The sequence below is a fragment of the Macaca thibetana genome, chromosome 19 (assembly GCF_024542745.1).
Source record: "Macaca thibetana thibetana isolate TM-01 chromosome 19, ASM2454274v1, whole genome shotgun sequence".
NCBI lineage: Eukaryota > Metazoa > Chordata > Mammalia > Primates > Cercopithecidae > Macaca > Macaca thibetana.
In genome coordinates this window covers 29016940-29030080 of record NC_065596.1, presented here as the reverse complement: position 1 = coordinate 29030080, position 13141 = coordinate 29016940, and the positions used below count along the sequence as shown (strand labels likewise).

Below are 13141 nucleotides of genomic sequence, written 5' to 3'. Positions count from 1 at the left end.
CTCCTCCCCGAAGATATTCTTTGAAATATTTGAAGACAAGGGTCTCCCTTGAATCTCGTTTGCGGACTCAGCACCTCGTTCCTTCACCGACTCCTCACACGCCATGGTTTTTAGTCTTTGGTCACCGTGGGGAGTGAAAGGGCTTGGGCTTGAGTGACAGGGCTGGGTCCCACTGTTGGCCCTTCTTTTTGGTGTTCTCTCCACAGGCGGAAGCATTTTCTCTCTCTGAACTTTTGCTTCCTCAACTGTAAGAGGAGGCTCCTTGTGCCTCCCTCCCCTGGCCAGTGTGGGGACTCAAGGAGTAATGACAGGACTTAGTGTACAACAGGCCTGAAAAAAGTGCTTCCTGGCCAGGCGTGGTGGCTCACGCCTGTAATCTCAGCACTTTGGAAAGCCGAGGTGGGCGGATCACAAGGTCAGAAGTTCGACACCAGACTGACCAACATGGTAAAACCCCGTCTCTACTGAAAATACAAAAATTAGCCAGGCTTGGTGGTGCGCACCTGTAATGCCAGCTACTAGGGAGGCTGAGGCAGGAGAATTGCTTGAACCTGGAAGGCAGAGGTTGCAGTGAGCTGAGATTGTGCCACTGCACTCCAGCCTGGGCGACACAGTGAGACTCTGTCCCAAAAAAAAAAAAAAAAAAAAAAAAAAAAAGTGCTTCCCTCCTCTCACCACTTCCAATCCATCACTGTCAAGGTGGTGCCCCAATGATGGCTCCAGAGGATGCTATGGAAATGTGACCCAGTGCAGAGACCCCAATGGTGACCTTGTGGGATTCTTACCCACCCTCGCCACTCAAGGGAAAAGAGTGGAACAGACATGATAAGGACTGAGGGCTGTTTTTAGAAACCCTTCTGGAGGGAGGATTCTCTCTTTATTGATGTGGATAAGGATATTTAGTTGTCAGGCATCATAGCGAGGCGGGGGGCCTTTGGAGCGGTCAGACAAGGGGACAGGGCAGAGCTGGCATAACTCAGGCTGTTGGGGCCAGTGGTGGGCATGTTCACAGAGCTGGTGGCGGAGGGCGAGGGGAGGGTGGTCAGCACCATGCCGCCCTCATCCAGGGAGCGCTTGTAAGGGACTGGAGCATCATTTCGGAGGTCCTGGAATGCCAGGTAGGCCTGGAATATCTGTGGGCAGAAAACAGCATGCTGAAGGCTGGCTTGGGCTGGGCAGGTCAGGAGAGGGACTGGGCTGGGGACTGGCCTGGGAAGGAGACAAAGGGTACCGGTGTTTGGACTGCTCACTGTCCAGGAGCCCTGGGCCAAAGCACAGGCCCTGATGCTGGGCTGTGGCTGCTCAGACGAAGCGGCACCTGGAAGGGACCAGCGGAGTCCTGGGGGAGCCCCCTCGTCCCTGGCTCCCAGGGGAGCTAAGTGAGAGCAGGAATGTTCTAGCCCTTTCAAACCCACCCTGCAGAGGGTGCCCCTCCTAGGGAGGGGCGGTGGAGGGGCTTGTCCTCACCCAGACAAGGATGGAGAAGAAGGTGAAGGCGATGGCCGCCCGGGCACTGCTGCTCCCCAGGAGGAACGCTTTGGGCAGCGAATGCTGCCACTGGTTGGCCAGGAAGCAGAAACCCACGAACCAGACAACTGCCCAGAGAACTGCGGTGTCACAGGGAGAGAAGAGGGGGCAGGAGGAAAGCTCGCTCAGGCAGGGCTGCTGAGGCATGGGAAGGATGGGGCTTGCTGCACGACCTTCTACGTGTTATTGAAAAATACTTTTTGTATCAGTTTCTGTGTTGACACATCTCCCAGGAGTCATTCCCCAATCCCTCCTTGCCTTCCCTAGAGCGAGCTGCTGGAGCAGAGTTGCGCTGTCTAATACAGGAGCTGCCGGCCACATGCAGCTGTTTAAATTTCTATTCATTAACACAGGATTTTAGGCCGGGCGCGGTGACTCACGCCTGTAATCCCAGCACTTTGGGAAGCTGAGGCAAGTGGATCACTTGAGGCCAGGTGTTCGAGACCAGCCCAGGCAACATGGCGAAACCCCGTCTCTACTGAAAAAAAGAAAAATTAGCCAGGCATGGTGGCGGGCGCCTGTAGTCCCAGCTACTCGGGAGGCTGAAGCAGGAGAATCGCTTGAACCTGGGAGGCGGAGGTTACAGTGAACTGAGATTGTGCCACTGCACTCCAGCCTGGGCGACAGAGTGCAACTCTGTCTCAAAAAAAAAAAAAAAAAAGTTTCTCAGCTGCACTGGCCACATTTCTTTTTGTTGTTGTTGTTGTTGAGACGGAGTCTGGCTCTGTTGCCCAGGCTGGGGTGCCACGGTGCAATCTCAGCTCACTACAAGCTCTGCCTCCCGGATTCAAGCGATTCTCCTGCTTCAGCCTTCCGAGTAGCTGGGATTACAGGCACTCACCTCCCTGCCCAGCTAATTTTTGTATTTTCAGTAGAGACGGGGTTTCGCCTGTTGGCCAGGCTGGTCTCGAACTCCTGGCCTCAAGTGATCTGCCTGCCGCGGCCTCCCAAAGTGCCAGGATTCCAGGAGTGAGCCACCGCGTCCCGCCAGTGGCTGCATTTTAAAGTGCTTAGTAGCCACGGGCGGGAAGTGGCTCCTGCATGAGAAAGTGCGGGCACAGAACATTTCCACCCTCACAGGGAGTTCTCCTGCATAGCACTAGATTGAATGACCTTCCAGGGCTCCCTTGGCCCTAAGTCACTGGGAGTGGCCCAGTGGGAAGGAGGAGCGGCAGGGTGGGGAGGAGTTGAGATCAAATAGACTGAGAGGAAGGAGGTCAGGCCCCAAAGAAGGACACACATTTTGTGCTAGATGTGTGCCAGGCTCCATCGGGAGTGTTTGGCAGTGGTTAGGAGGCAAGACTTTGGCTGGGCGTGGTAGCTCAAGCCTGTAATCCCAGCACTTTGGGAGGCAGAGGCGGGCAGATCACGAGGTCAGGAGATCGAGACCATCCTGGCTAACACGGTGAAACCCCGTCTCTACTAAAATACAAAAAAAATTAGCTGGGCATGGTGGCATGCGCCTGTAATCCCAGCTCCTCGAGAGGCTGAGACAGAAGAATCGCTTGAACCCGGGAGGCGGAGGTTGCAGTGAGCCGAGACTGTGCCAGTGCACTCCAGCCTGGCGACAGAGTGAGACTCCATCCCCTCCAAAAAATAATAAAAATAAAGATTTTCTGTGAACGAGGGAAGCAAAGAAAATACAGGGCAGAAGGGAGGCTGCTATAATTTGCCTGGGGGTCAGAAGAGGTGACCCTTACCCAGAGTCTAAAGGGTAATAATCATTCCCCAGGAGGAGACAGCAGGTGTCAGGAGCAGTGAGAAGCTCTGGGCCACTTGTGGTCAGATGCCTCCTGCTGGGAGGACGGTCAGGGTGGAGGCCGGCTGAAGGGTTGTGCCCGGGAGGCCCTGGGGAGCCAGGAGGGCTGTGAGCAGGAGGAGGGGCAGCTCTGGGTGGGAGGTCCTGGGGGCTTACCAGCCAGGATGAGGTCCAGGAGCTGGAAGGCTGTCTTGAAGCGGGTGTCAGCAATGTGGGTCTCCTGGGTGTCCAGGACGAGGAAGGCCAGGCAGCTGAGGAAGGCCAGGAAGCCAGCTACCACGGCAAAGCTGCAGGCCACATTGTTGCTGTTGAGAATGCAATGGAGCTGCGGAGACTCCATCTTGTTCTGGTAGCCATCGGTCAGCAGAGATGAGAAGATAATCAGGGAGAAGACCTGTGGATTCCCAGGGGCCAGAGAGGAGCTCAGTCTCTCCCTGAAGTTGCTCCTCCTTCCTCCCTGGTGCTGTCGATCTTTCTGTACCCCCAGTCACTGGTCCGTCTGGGCCCCTCCCTCCTTGTCATTGTCATAGTGTCACAGCCCTCAGCTTCCTGCCCCTCGTCCCCTCTGCTGCATCCTGGCTCAGGCCTCGTCCGCTCTCCTTGGCCCTTGCCCCAGCCTCCTCCCAGCCTCCTCCCACCTCCAGTCTCCCCCACCTCAGCCCATCCCCACCACGGCCCCAGAGGAGTCTTTCCACACCCTGCCCCTCCCTGCCCACAGTCCCTCATGGCTCCCCAGTGCCTCAAGACTGAGTCCCAGCGCTGAAGCCTGGCCTTGGAGGCCCTGCAGAATCTCCGCTCCCCTCACTCTTCCAGTTTCATCTCTCGCCACTCACCCCTGCCTCCTCCACACTCTCCTTCTGCCACCAAACCCAGGTACCCGTATAAAATGCTTGGCCCGGTGCCCGGGACATGGGAAGAGCTGAATCAGTGTTTGCAGTCGTGATTATTCTCTCTGCCTCTCAGCTCTTCCCTCTGGGGTGGTTCTGAGGACTAAATGAGAGGAGGCACTTAGAGCCCTTCCCTCTGCGACTTCTGTCTCCTCCCTCCTGGCCTCACTAATTCCTATTCATTTCTTAGGTTCAATTTGCAAAATCGTCCAAGCATACAGAAAAATACGAAGAGAAACATAAACGCCCAGTGTCGACTGGCCAAACTAACACATATTAACATTTTGCCTTGTTTTATGGCTTCGGGATTTTGTTTTAGACAAATAACGGCACTGATCTGGTAACCCTGTCCCTCTTGTCTGTGCATGGTGCACAGTCTGCGTCCATGCCTGTCTTCTATGTGTATTTGCTAAATAAACCACAGAAACCGTCTACAAAGCCTCACCCAGGTCATCCTTACAGCCACCCGAGGATGCGGGCACGACTCACAGCCACGTGTTTCAGATAATGGAACTGAGGCACAGAGAGGATAAGGAATTGGCTGAACCCAATTAGCTGGCTGGGCGAGGTGGCTCATGCCTGTAATTCAAGCACTTTGGGAGGCTGAGGTGGGAGGATTGTGTCAGGCCAGGAGTTCGAGACCAGCCTGGGCATCAGAGTGAGACCCAGTCTCTACAAAAATATTAAAAACAAAAATTGCTGGGGGTGGTGGTGCATACCTGTAGTCCCAGCTACTTGGGAGGCTGAGGCAGGAGGATCACTTGAGCCCAGGAGGTTGAGGCTGCAGTGAGCCATGATCATGCCACTGCACTCCAGCTGAGGTGAGAGAGCAAGACTTTGTCTCGAACCAAACAAACAAACAAAAGGCCAAGCACGGTGGCTCACATCTGTAATCCCAACACTTGGGAGGCCAAGGTGGGAGGAATCGCTTGAGCTCAGGAGACCAGCCTAGGCAACAGAGTGAGACCTAGTATCTACAAAAAATTTAAAAAAAAAAAAAATGAGCTCAGTGTGGTGGCGTGCACCTGAAGTCCCAGGTACTTGCGGGGCTGAGGTAGGAGGATCACTTGAGACCCGGAAGTCAAGGCTGCAGTGAGCTCTGATAGTGCCACTGCACTCCAGGCTGTGAGACACAGTGAGACCCTGTCACAAAAAAAAAAAAAAAAAAAAAAAAGTGAGCTGGTCAGTGTCAGTGTCAGAGCCTGGATTTGAACCGAAGCAACCTGGCTCCTGAGTCTGCCCTTGACCACCTGCTCTCCTACCTCATGCTGGACCACGCGCCTTGAGTAGGGGGGCTCCTATCAACGAAATTCAGTGAAAATTTGAATCCCCAGTGATTTGTCCCAGATGGTCACAATGCAGCAGGGCAGGTCTGTGCCAGACAAAGATGAGCTGGTGTGTAGATGGGGCGGTGGGGAGGAGGCTGGGGCCTGGGGTCAGGGAGAGAGTCAAGGCGGAAGCCGGACTGAGGGCTGGATTTAAGGTGAGTTCTGAACTGGACCTTAAAGAACAAGGAGTTTCTTGGGCAGACAAGAGGAGGAAGGGCATTCCTGGCAGGGCGGACAGCACGTGGAAGAGCCAGATGCTGCAGAGCGGGCAGCTTCAGAGATAAGAGAGAAACTCACTGGAGGGTTTTGGTGTGAGATGAGGCTGGAAAAGTGGGTGGGAGCCAGGCTCTAAGAGGCCTGGAACACCAGGGCCAGGAGCCAGACTTGGGGAGCCATGGAAAGCATTCAATGTTATGAATGGGAGGATTCTGTGCAGGGGACAGCCAAGGTCAGCCTTGGGGTTAGAGAAGCCCTCTGCGGTCACGTGGCTGATGGATTGGAGGTGGGCAAGACAAGAGACCAACACACCTGAGAGGAGGCGCGGAGGCCCAGGCGAGAAACGCTGAGGCCAGAGCCCTGGGGAATTCAGTAATATTTAGCGTGTAAAATAGGACGTGGTGATTGATTGGAAGTGGCAGTGTTGGCGATAGGGGTTGGGGGTGAAGGTGGGTAGGCCAAGGGAAACAGACTGTTGAAAATCTTCCCTTTGGTCTGGTGTGGTGGCTCGTGCCTGTAATCCCAGTGCTTTGGGAGGTTCAGACGGAAGGATCGCTTGAACCCATGAGGTTGGGAGTGCAGTGAGCTGTGACTGCACCACTGCACTCCGGCCTGGGCAACAGAGTGAGACCCTGTCTCAACACAGAAGAAAAAGAAAATCTCCCCTTTGTTAGAACTGGAACTCTTCCTGGACAGGCTCCACACAGGACTCTCTCTCTCTTTTTTCTTTTTTTGAGACAGTGTCTCACTGTGTCTTGCAGGCCGGAGTGCAGTGGCGTGGTCACGGCTCACTGCTGCCTCGACCTCCTGGGCTCAAGCGATCCTGCCACCTCAGGCTCCTGAGTAGCTGGGACTACAGGTGTGAAATACCATGCCTCACTCATATGTAATTTTTTGTAGAGACGGTATCACTATGTTGCACAAGCAGGTCTCAAACTCCTGGCCTCAAGCAATCCTCCTGCCTTGGCCTCTCAAAGTGTTGGGATTACAGGTGTGAGCCACCTTGCCGGGCCCCTCCTCCCTATCCCCAGCATCCAGCACTAGACTGGACTTCAGCAAATGTATGTTGAAAGAGTGAATGACTTTGGTTTTGTCTCGACTCTTGCCCTGCCCTTCAGAGTGGAGATGGAGGACGCAAAGAACTGACCCCTAAACTCCTCAGCTTCCGTCCCTCCTCCCTTCTCCTTTGCCTTAATTGCCTTCTGTGAACAACAGCAGCAACACCCTGACTCCCTGTTTTTGCCTAGCCCTTCGGCAATAACCAAGGGTATTCACATCCATCATCTCACTTGATCCGCATAGCAACCCTTGGAGGGAGGCTGTAAGATGATTCTGCCTATTTTGGAGCAGAAGAACTGACTATAGAGAGGGCGTGTCTGGCCCTGCTGGTCTGAGGCAGAGCCAGGTCGAGGACGGGAAAGCACATCGATCATTTTTGAGACCATATTCATTTTACCTGTGCTACCTCCCTGGAACCTCACACCGGCCCCACGTGGTGGAGGTTATTAATTCATTTCTGTTTCACAGGTGATAAATCGAAGCCATTTTGGTGGAGTGGAAAGAGCCAGACGCGTCTGACTGCGCCAGCTGTATGGCCTGGGGCAAATCACCCATCTCTTGGAGCCTCAGTTTCCTGGTCTGTTTCTATGCTATGAAAAGGAGGAATGCGGGGTAGGGGCTTGGGTCTACCAGGGGCTCAGGAAAATGGTCGTTCTTGTGATTTGCCCAGAGAGGGGAGGCGTCCTCTCAAGGTCAGTAAGTGGTGGAAGGGGGATTGGAATCTAGCCCTCCTGACATCTAGGTGGGTGGGCTGTCTGTCCACTGACCCCCAAAACCCTGGGCTGTGACATGAGCCCGGGGCACTGGAGATTGGAGGAGCAGGGGCTCATCTGGGCTGGAGGGACCCTATCCCTCTGAAGCCTCAGTCCAAACTCCTTCCATGCCCTCCCTGGCCTGTCCCTAGGGAGGGAGCAAAGATTCATCAGTTAAGGCACCAGCTGGCAGGCGGCAGTGAGGACAAGAGTACCAGCTGCCCAGAGACTCCCTACTGAGGAGCCAGACCAGGGGGGAAGGAGGAGAGGGCGGGGGGGTGGGGAGGGTGGATGGAGGTGGCAGGCAAAGTCCGTGACCAGAACGTCTGGCATGGTTGGCGGCTCTTCCTCCCCTTTCCCTGCATCAGTCCACACCAGCTGGGCTTCCGTCTCCCTTGCCACCCGCCCTGTCTTCTGAGGCTTTCCAGATGGGTGGGTGGATCCGAGTTGGCCTTGCTCATTAGCTGGGTGATGTCCTTGGGCAAGCCACTCAGCCTCTGTGAGCCTCAGTTTTCCCTTGGGCTAAACAGGGATCATAATGCCTGTGTCATAGGGTTGTGGTGAGGAGTAGCGAAGTTAACACCAGCAAAAGATCAGGTGCTGGGATGTGGTTTTCAAGATTCCCCTCTTTCCCTGGGGAAGGACAATGGACACAAATCTCGATCATCCTAGGCCCTCTCCTCACTCACGAGTAATGGTTTGTTTTGATAATAATCACTGTTTAAGGCTGGGTGCGGCGGCTCACGCCTGTAATCCCAACACTTTGGAAGGCCGAGGCGGGTGGATCATTTGAGGTCAGGAGTTCAAGACCAGCCTGGCCAACATGGTGAAACCCCATCTCTACTAAGAATACAAAAATTAGCCAGGCGTGGTGGTGCATGCTGGGAATCCCAGCTACTCGGGAGGCACGAGAATTGCTTGAACCCGGGAGGCGGAGGTTGCAGTGAGCTGAGATTGCACCACTGCACTCCAGCCTGGGTGACACAGCAAGGCTCTGTCTGAAAAAAAAAAGAAAAAGAAAAATCACTAAGGAAAGATCACTACTTGCCTGTCCCATGCTAATCAGTTTATAGGCATTAATTTGTTTCATTTTCACAATGGTCCTTCCTAGGAGTAGAGTATTAGGATCCTCTTTTTACAGACTAGAGTATGGAGATGTTCAGAGAAATCAAATAGCTTGCTCAGGGTCACACAGACACAGAGTGACCACGCAAGCCATCAAACAAAAGGGGCACTTTTGAGAAAGAAAGATGCTGCTGTTGGTAATGATGTCAGGCCTGGCCCAGGTAAACTGGGCAGTAAGTCACTTTGTATGGACAGCACGTGGCTGAGCCAGGATTCCAGGCCTGTTTGTTCCTTCTCCAACCTCAGGCTCTAGAAGGGGCAGAGAGGAGATACTCTGGATTAGGACTTAGGGGAGACCCTGGGTTTGAGCTGGGGAACCCCACCTACTCCCAAGACCTCGATCAAGTCTCATCATCTCCCTAGGCCTTAGTTTCCAATTCTGTTAAAGCAGAGCGGTGGAAGCAGCACAGGTTAAAGGTCAGAGCCACAGCTCTAACCCTTCATGTACTGAGATCCAGAGATGAGCAGTGATTGGTTCAAGATCACAGAGCAAAGTCTGCGCTGAATGAGGATTTGACTTCAGGTGTCCAGATTCTTTAGGAATGTGGGGATGATGAAATGAACGGTGCCGTGGTGCCTGGCACACAGTGACCACCCAACATCTGCACTCCTTATTCTCTTCCTAGAGGCCCCAGCCCCTGTTCCTCTCCTCCTCCTCCCTCAACTGGGAGGTGGAAAATAAATGGGCTCTGGCATGTCACAGATCTGAGTTTGAATCCTGCCCCTGCCTCTTACTGAGTGACCTTAGCCAATACTGTCTAACAGAACTTTCTGGCATGATGAAAATGTCCCATATCTGCACTTTTTTTTCTTTTTTGAAATAGAATCTCACTCTGTTGCCCAGGCTGGAGTGCAGTGGCATGATCTCCACTCACTGCAAGCTCCACCTCCCAGGTCAATGCCATTCTCCTGCCTCAGTCTCCCGAGTAGCTGGGACTATAGGCACCCGCCACCATGCCTGGCTAATTTTTTTGTATTTTTAGTAGAGACGGGGTTTCACCGTGTTAGCCAGGATGGTCTTGATCTCCCTACCTCGTGATCTGCCTGCCTCAGCCTCCCAAAGTGCTAGGATTACAGGCGTGAGCCACCGCGCCTGGCCACAGTTTTGTTTTTTTTTTTTAGATGGAGTCTCGCTCTGTCGCCCAGGCTGGAGTGCAGTGGCGCGATCTCGGCTCACTGCAAGCTCCGCCTCCCGGGTTCACGCCATTCTCCTGCCTCAGCCTCCCGAGTAGCTGGGACTACAGGCGCCCACGACCGCGCCCGGCTAATTTTTTGTATTTTTAGTAGAGACGGGGTTTCACCGTGGTCTCGATCTCCTGACCTTGTGATCCGCCCGCCTCGGCCTCCCAAAGTGCTGGGATTACAGGCGTGAGCCACCGCGCCTGGCCACAGTTTTGTTTTTTTTTTAAGACAGGGTCTCACTCTGTCACCAACGCTGGAGTGCAACCTCCGCCACATGGGCTCAAACCATCCTCGAGCCTCAGCCTCCTACGTAACTGGGACTACAGGCTCATGCCACCATGCCTGGATTTTTGTATTTTTAGTAGAGACAGGTTTTTGCCATGTTGGCCAGGCTGGTCTCAAATTCCTGACCTCAAGTGATCTGCCCACCTCGGCCTCCCAAAGTGCTAGCTTTACAGGCATGAACCACCACACCCAGCCTGTACTGTTTGAGAGTCCCCAGCTACATGTGGCTGTTGAGCACCTAAAATGTGGCCACTATGACTAAAGAATGAACTCTTTTAATTAGCGCAACGTGAGGTAACCACATGTGGTTGTGGCTACCCCATTGGACATCCCAGATTTAAGAAATTTACTGAGGCTGGGTGTGGTGGCTGACACCTGTAATCCCAGCACTTTGGGAGGCTGAGATGGGTGGATCACTTGATGTCAGGAGTTCGAGAGCAGCCTGGCCAACATGGCGAAACTAAAAATACAAAAATTAGCCAGGTGCAGTGGTGCACACCTGTAATCCCAGCTACTAGGGAGGCTGAGGCAGGAGAATCGCTTGAACCCAAGAGGTGGAAGTTGCAGTGAGCAGAAATTGTGCCACTGCACTCCAGCCTGGGTGACAAAGCGAAACTCCTTCCTTCCTTCCTCCCTTCCTCCCTCCCTCCCTCCCTCCCCCTCCCTCCCTCCCTCCCTCCCTCCCTCCTTCCTTCCTTCCTCCCTTCCTCCCTCCCTCCCTTCCTTCCTTCCTTCCTCCTTCCCTTCCTCCCTCCCTCCCTCTCTCTTTCTTTCTTTTGAGATGGAGTCTGGCTCTGTTGCCCAGGCTGGAGTGCAGTAGTACGATCTCCGCTCACTGCAACCTCTACCACCCGGGTTCTAGCGATCCTGCCTCAGCCTCCTCAGTAGCTAGGATTACGGGTGTGTGCCACTACACCTGGCTAATTAAGACTGTTTCGAAGAAAAAAAAAATTTACTTAACTTTTCTGAGCCCGTTTTCTTATCTCGGAGATGGGACTTGCAGCACCTACTCTGAGGGCTGTTCCTTACTATGAGAGTCTGTAAGTGCCTCAATAGCACGGGCCCATAGTGGGGTGCTCAGGAAAAGGTGGTGTCAGCATTTGCTCCCTGTTGCCTTGTCTCCCCATCTGACCCCTTCCTTGCCTGTCCCCCTCCCACCTCCCGCACTGTCTGGGAGTTGAGAGCTCCTGGCTCCTGTCACCCAGGGGCATAGTCGGGCCACGGGAGGGCCTCACCCCCTCGAAGACCCGCGTGACGGTCTTGGGCCTTCTCAGAAACTGCACGGCTTCGCTGCTGGCCAGGTCCTGGAGGCTTTCGGGGATGTGCATGGCAGCTGTTCTCCTTTGGGGCCACTGGGAGGTGGGAGTCAGAGTGCTGGGCGCTGCCTGCTGGGCACTGCCGTCCGGGAGCTTCAGGCTGGCCCTGGGCTTGGCTGCTGTGGGATGACACAGATGGGGGATGCCAGTCAGGGAAACCGGGTGGATGGGCTGTTGGAGGCCCCAGGATTGGGGGACATGGGGTGGGGATGGGGGGGTCCCTGGAGGGGAGTTGTGTGGGGTGACGCGACTGCTGAGCCTCTTAGGAGTCAGGGTGTGGGGTGAATGGGTTGTCAGGGGCCCCAGAAGTGGGGACATAGGATGGGGATGCAGGTGAGTCCCAGGGAATGGGGTTGTGTGGTGAGGGGGCTTCTGTGGGCCCCAGGAGTGGGGGCACAGGATGGGGGTGATGGGGGGTCCCAGGAATGGGGTTGTGTGGGGTAAGAGGGCTGCTAGGGGTCCCTGAAGTGGGAGACATAGGATGTGGGTGCTGGGGAGCTCCCAGGAATGGGGTTGTGTGGGGAGGGCTGCCAGGGGTCGCAGAGGTGGAGGTGCAGGGTGAGAGAGCCGCTGAGGGTCCCCTAGGTTGAGGTGTGGGTTAAGGGGGTCTACGGAGGATTCCAGAGAGGTGAGGGCCTGGGGTTAGGGGGATTCTGGGGGTCCCAGGAGTGGGGGGACATAAGTGAAGGGGCTGCTTCAGGTTCCAGAAGTCAGGACTGTGGGCTGAGGGGGTTGTGGGGTGAGGGCTGTCAGGGGTCCCAGAGGTGGAGTGCAGGGGAGGGCTGGGATATTTGGGGACCACGTCTTGTGACCCAGGAGCAGAAGGACTGGGTCCTTCTGTGAGAGGACACAGGTGGGATTTTCTGGGGACTAGGGGGTGCGGCCATTGAGATCAGCCCCTGGGAGGTCTGAACCCGAAGAATCCCTTTCAGGTTTGGGGGTGACAGCACCCTTCGTGGAGAACCCAGGTATCTCAGGGCATATTTCAGGCTGTCTTGTGTCATTTGGGGCTATTTTCCCAGAATAAGGGCCTCCCTTTCGAATTCAGCTCCATTTTCATGAAAGTGCACTTCCTCAAGCTGGGAGTCGGGACCTCGGATTTGTGGGGAACCTCAGAATGAGGCCACGCCCCGCCACTGGGCTACCTTCTTAGAATCGCGGTCTCCCCTTTAAGGACCTGGAATGGCAGTGCTGGGGTTTGGGGGTGACGCCGCCTAAGAAGGGGCCGCTCCGTCTCTGGAGGGCCAATCTGCGTCACCGGAGGGCCCTCCCTTCCTTTCGCCCGCCCACCTCTCCTGATCCCTGGCGCCACCTTCGCCTTCTTTTGGTTCCGCTTTTTCCCGCCTTTTCGCTCCTCCACAGCTGATTGGCTGCGCTCAAGTCCCGCCCCCTCCCGCTTTCCGCCTACTCAGGAGCTGACACGAGGGGGGGCGTGGCCTCGGTGGACGTTGGACTGCGCGCCGTTGGCGTACTGCGCGCGGGAGCCCTGCCCCGCCCCATTCCTCTGGGGAGTCTCGCGTCCACTCCGCCCCTTTCCTTTGTAGCAAGCTGACAAGGATACACTCCTGTGGCGCATGCGTTGCGCCCAAACGAGGCCAGTGGTGGAGAAAGGCAGGCAGATAGCGCATGCGTAGTTGAGATAGGGAGGTGGCAGTGAGAAATGGACAGCTCGCATTGATACGGGCTTTACGCATGCGTTTTACTG

The 13141-nt window shown here is 55.1% G+C and overlaps 3 protein-coding genes across 5 annotated transcripts in view; 1 reads left to right on the top strand and 2 right to left on the bottom strand.

Annotated features, from left to right (window-relative positions):
• Positions 1 to 13141, bottom strand: part of GRWD1 (glutamate rich WD repeat containing 1) — a 152411-nt gene that overhangs the window by 83613 nt on the left and 55657 nt on the right. The gene's annotated exons all lie outside the window — the stretch shown is intronic.
• TMEM143 (transmembrane protein 143) overlaps positions 1 to 13141 on the top strand; it is a 170232-nt gene that overhangs the window by 131495 nt on the left and 25596 nt on the right. The gene's annotated exons all lie outside the window — the stretch shown is intronic.
• SYNGR4 (synaptogyrin 4) lies at positions 841 to 12959 on the bottom strand. 3 transcript variants are annotated; one of them, XM_050772518.1, is made up of 5 exons: positions 12749 to 12959; positions 11356 to 11555; positions 3443 to 3680; positions 1468 to 1607; positions 841 to 1133 (listed from the first exon to the last, which is right to left on the bottom strand). In XM_050772518.1, the coding sequence occupies exons 2-5, from the start codon at positions 11446 to 11448 to the stop codon at positions 900 to 902; spliced, it is 705 nt and encodes a 234-aa protein (XP_050628475.1). In that variant the 5' UTR covers positions 11449 to 11555; positions 12749 to 12959; the 3' UTR covers positions 841 to 899. The 3 variants fall into 3 exon arrangements, with proteins under 3 accessions (XP_050628475.1, XP_050628474.1, XP_050628476.1); XM_050772517.1 differs by having other exon boundaries at positions 12582 to 12760; XM_050772519.1 differs by lacking the exons at positions 11356 to 11555; positions 12749 to 12959 and adding an exon at positions 4120 to 4264.

What these genes read in the sequence shown, in the direction of transcription:
- SYNGR4 (XM_050772518.1), bottom strand. Translation starts at nt 11,448, where the DNA reads ATGCACATCCCCGAAAGCCTCCAGGACCTGGCCAGCAGCGAAGCCGTG. An exon ending in TCACGCGGGTCTTCGAGGGG is followed by an intron (nt 3,681 to 11,355) that starts GTGAGGCCCTCC and finishes GGGAATCCACAG; the next exon opens with GTCTTCTCCCTGATTATCTT. An exon ending in CCTGGACCTCATCCTGGCTG is followed by an intron (nt 1,608 to 3,442) that starts GTAAGCCCCCAG and finishes GTGACACCGCAG; the next exon opens with TTCTCTGGGCAGTTGTCTGG.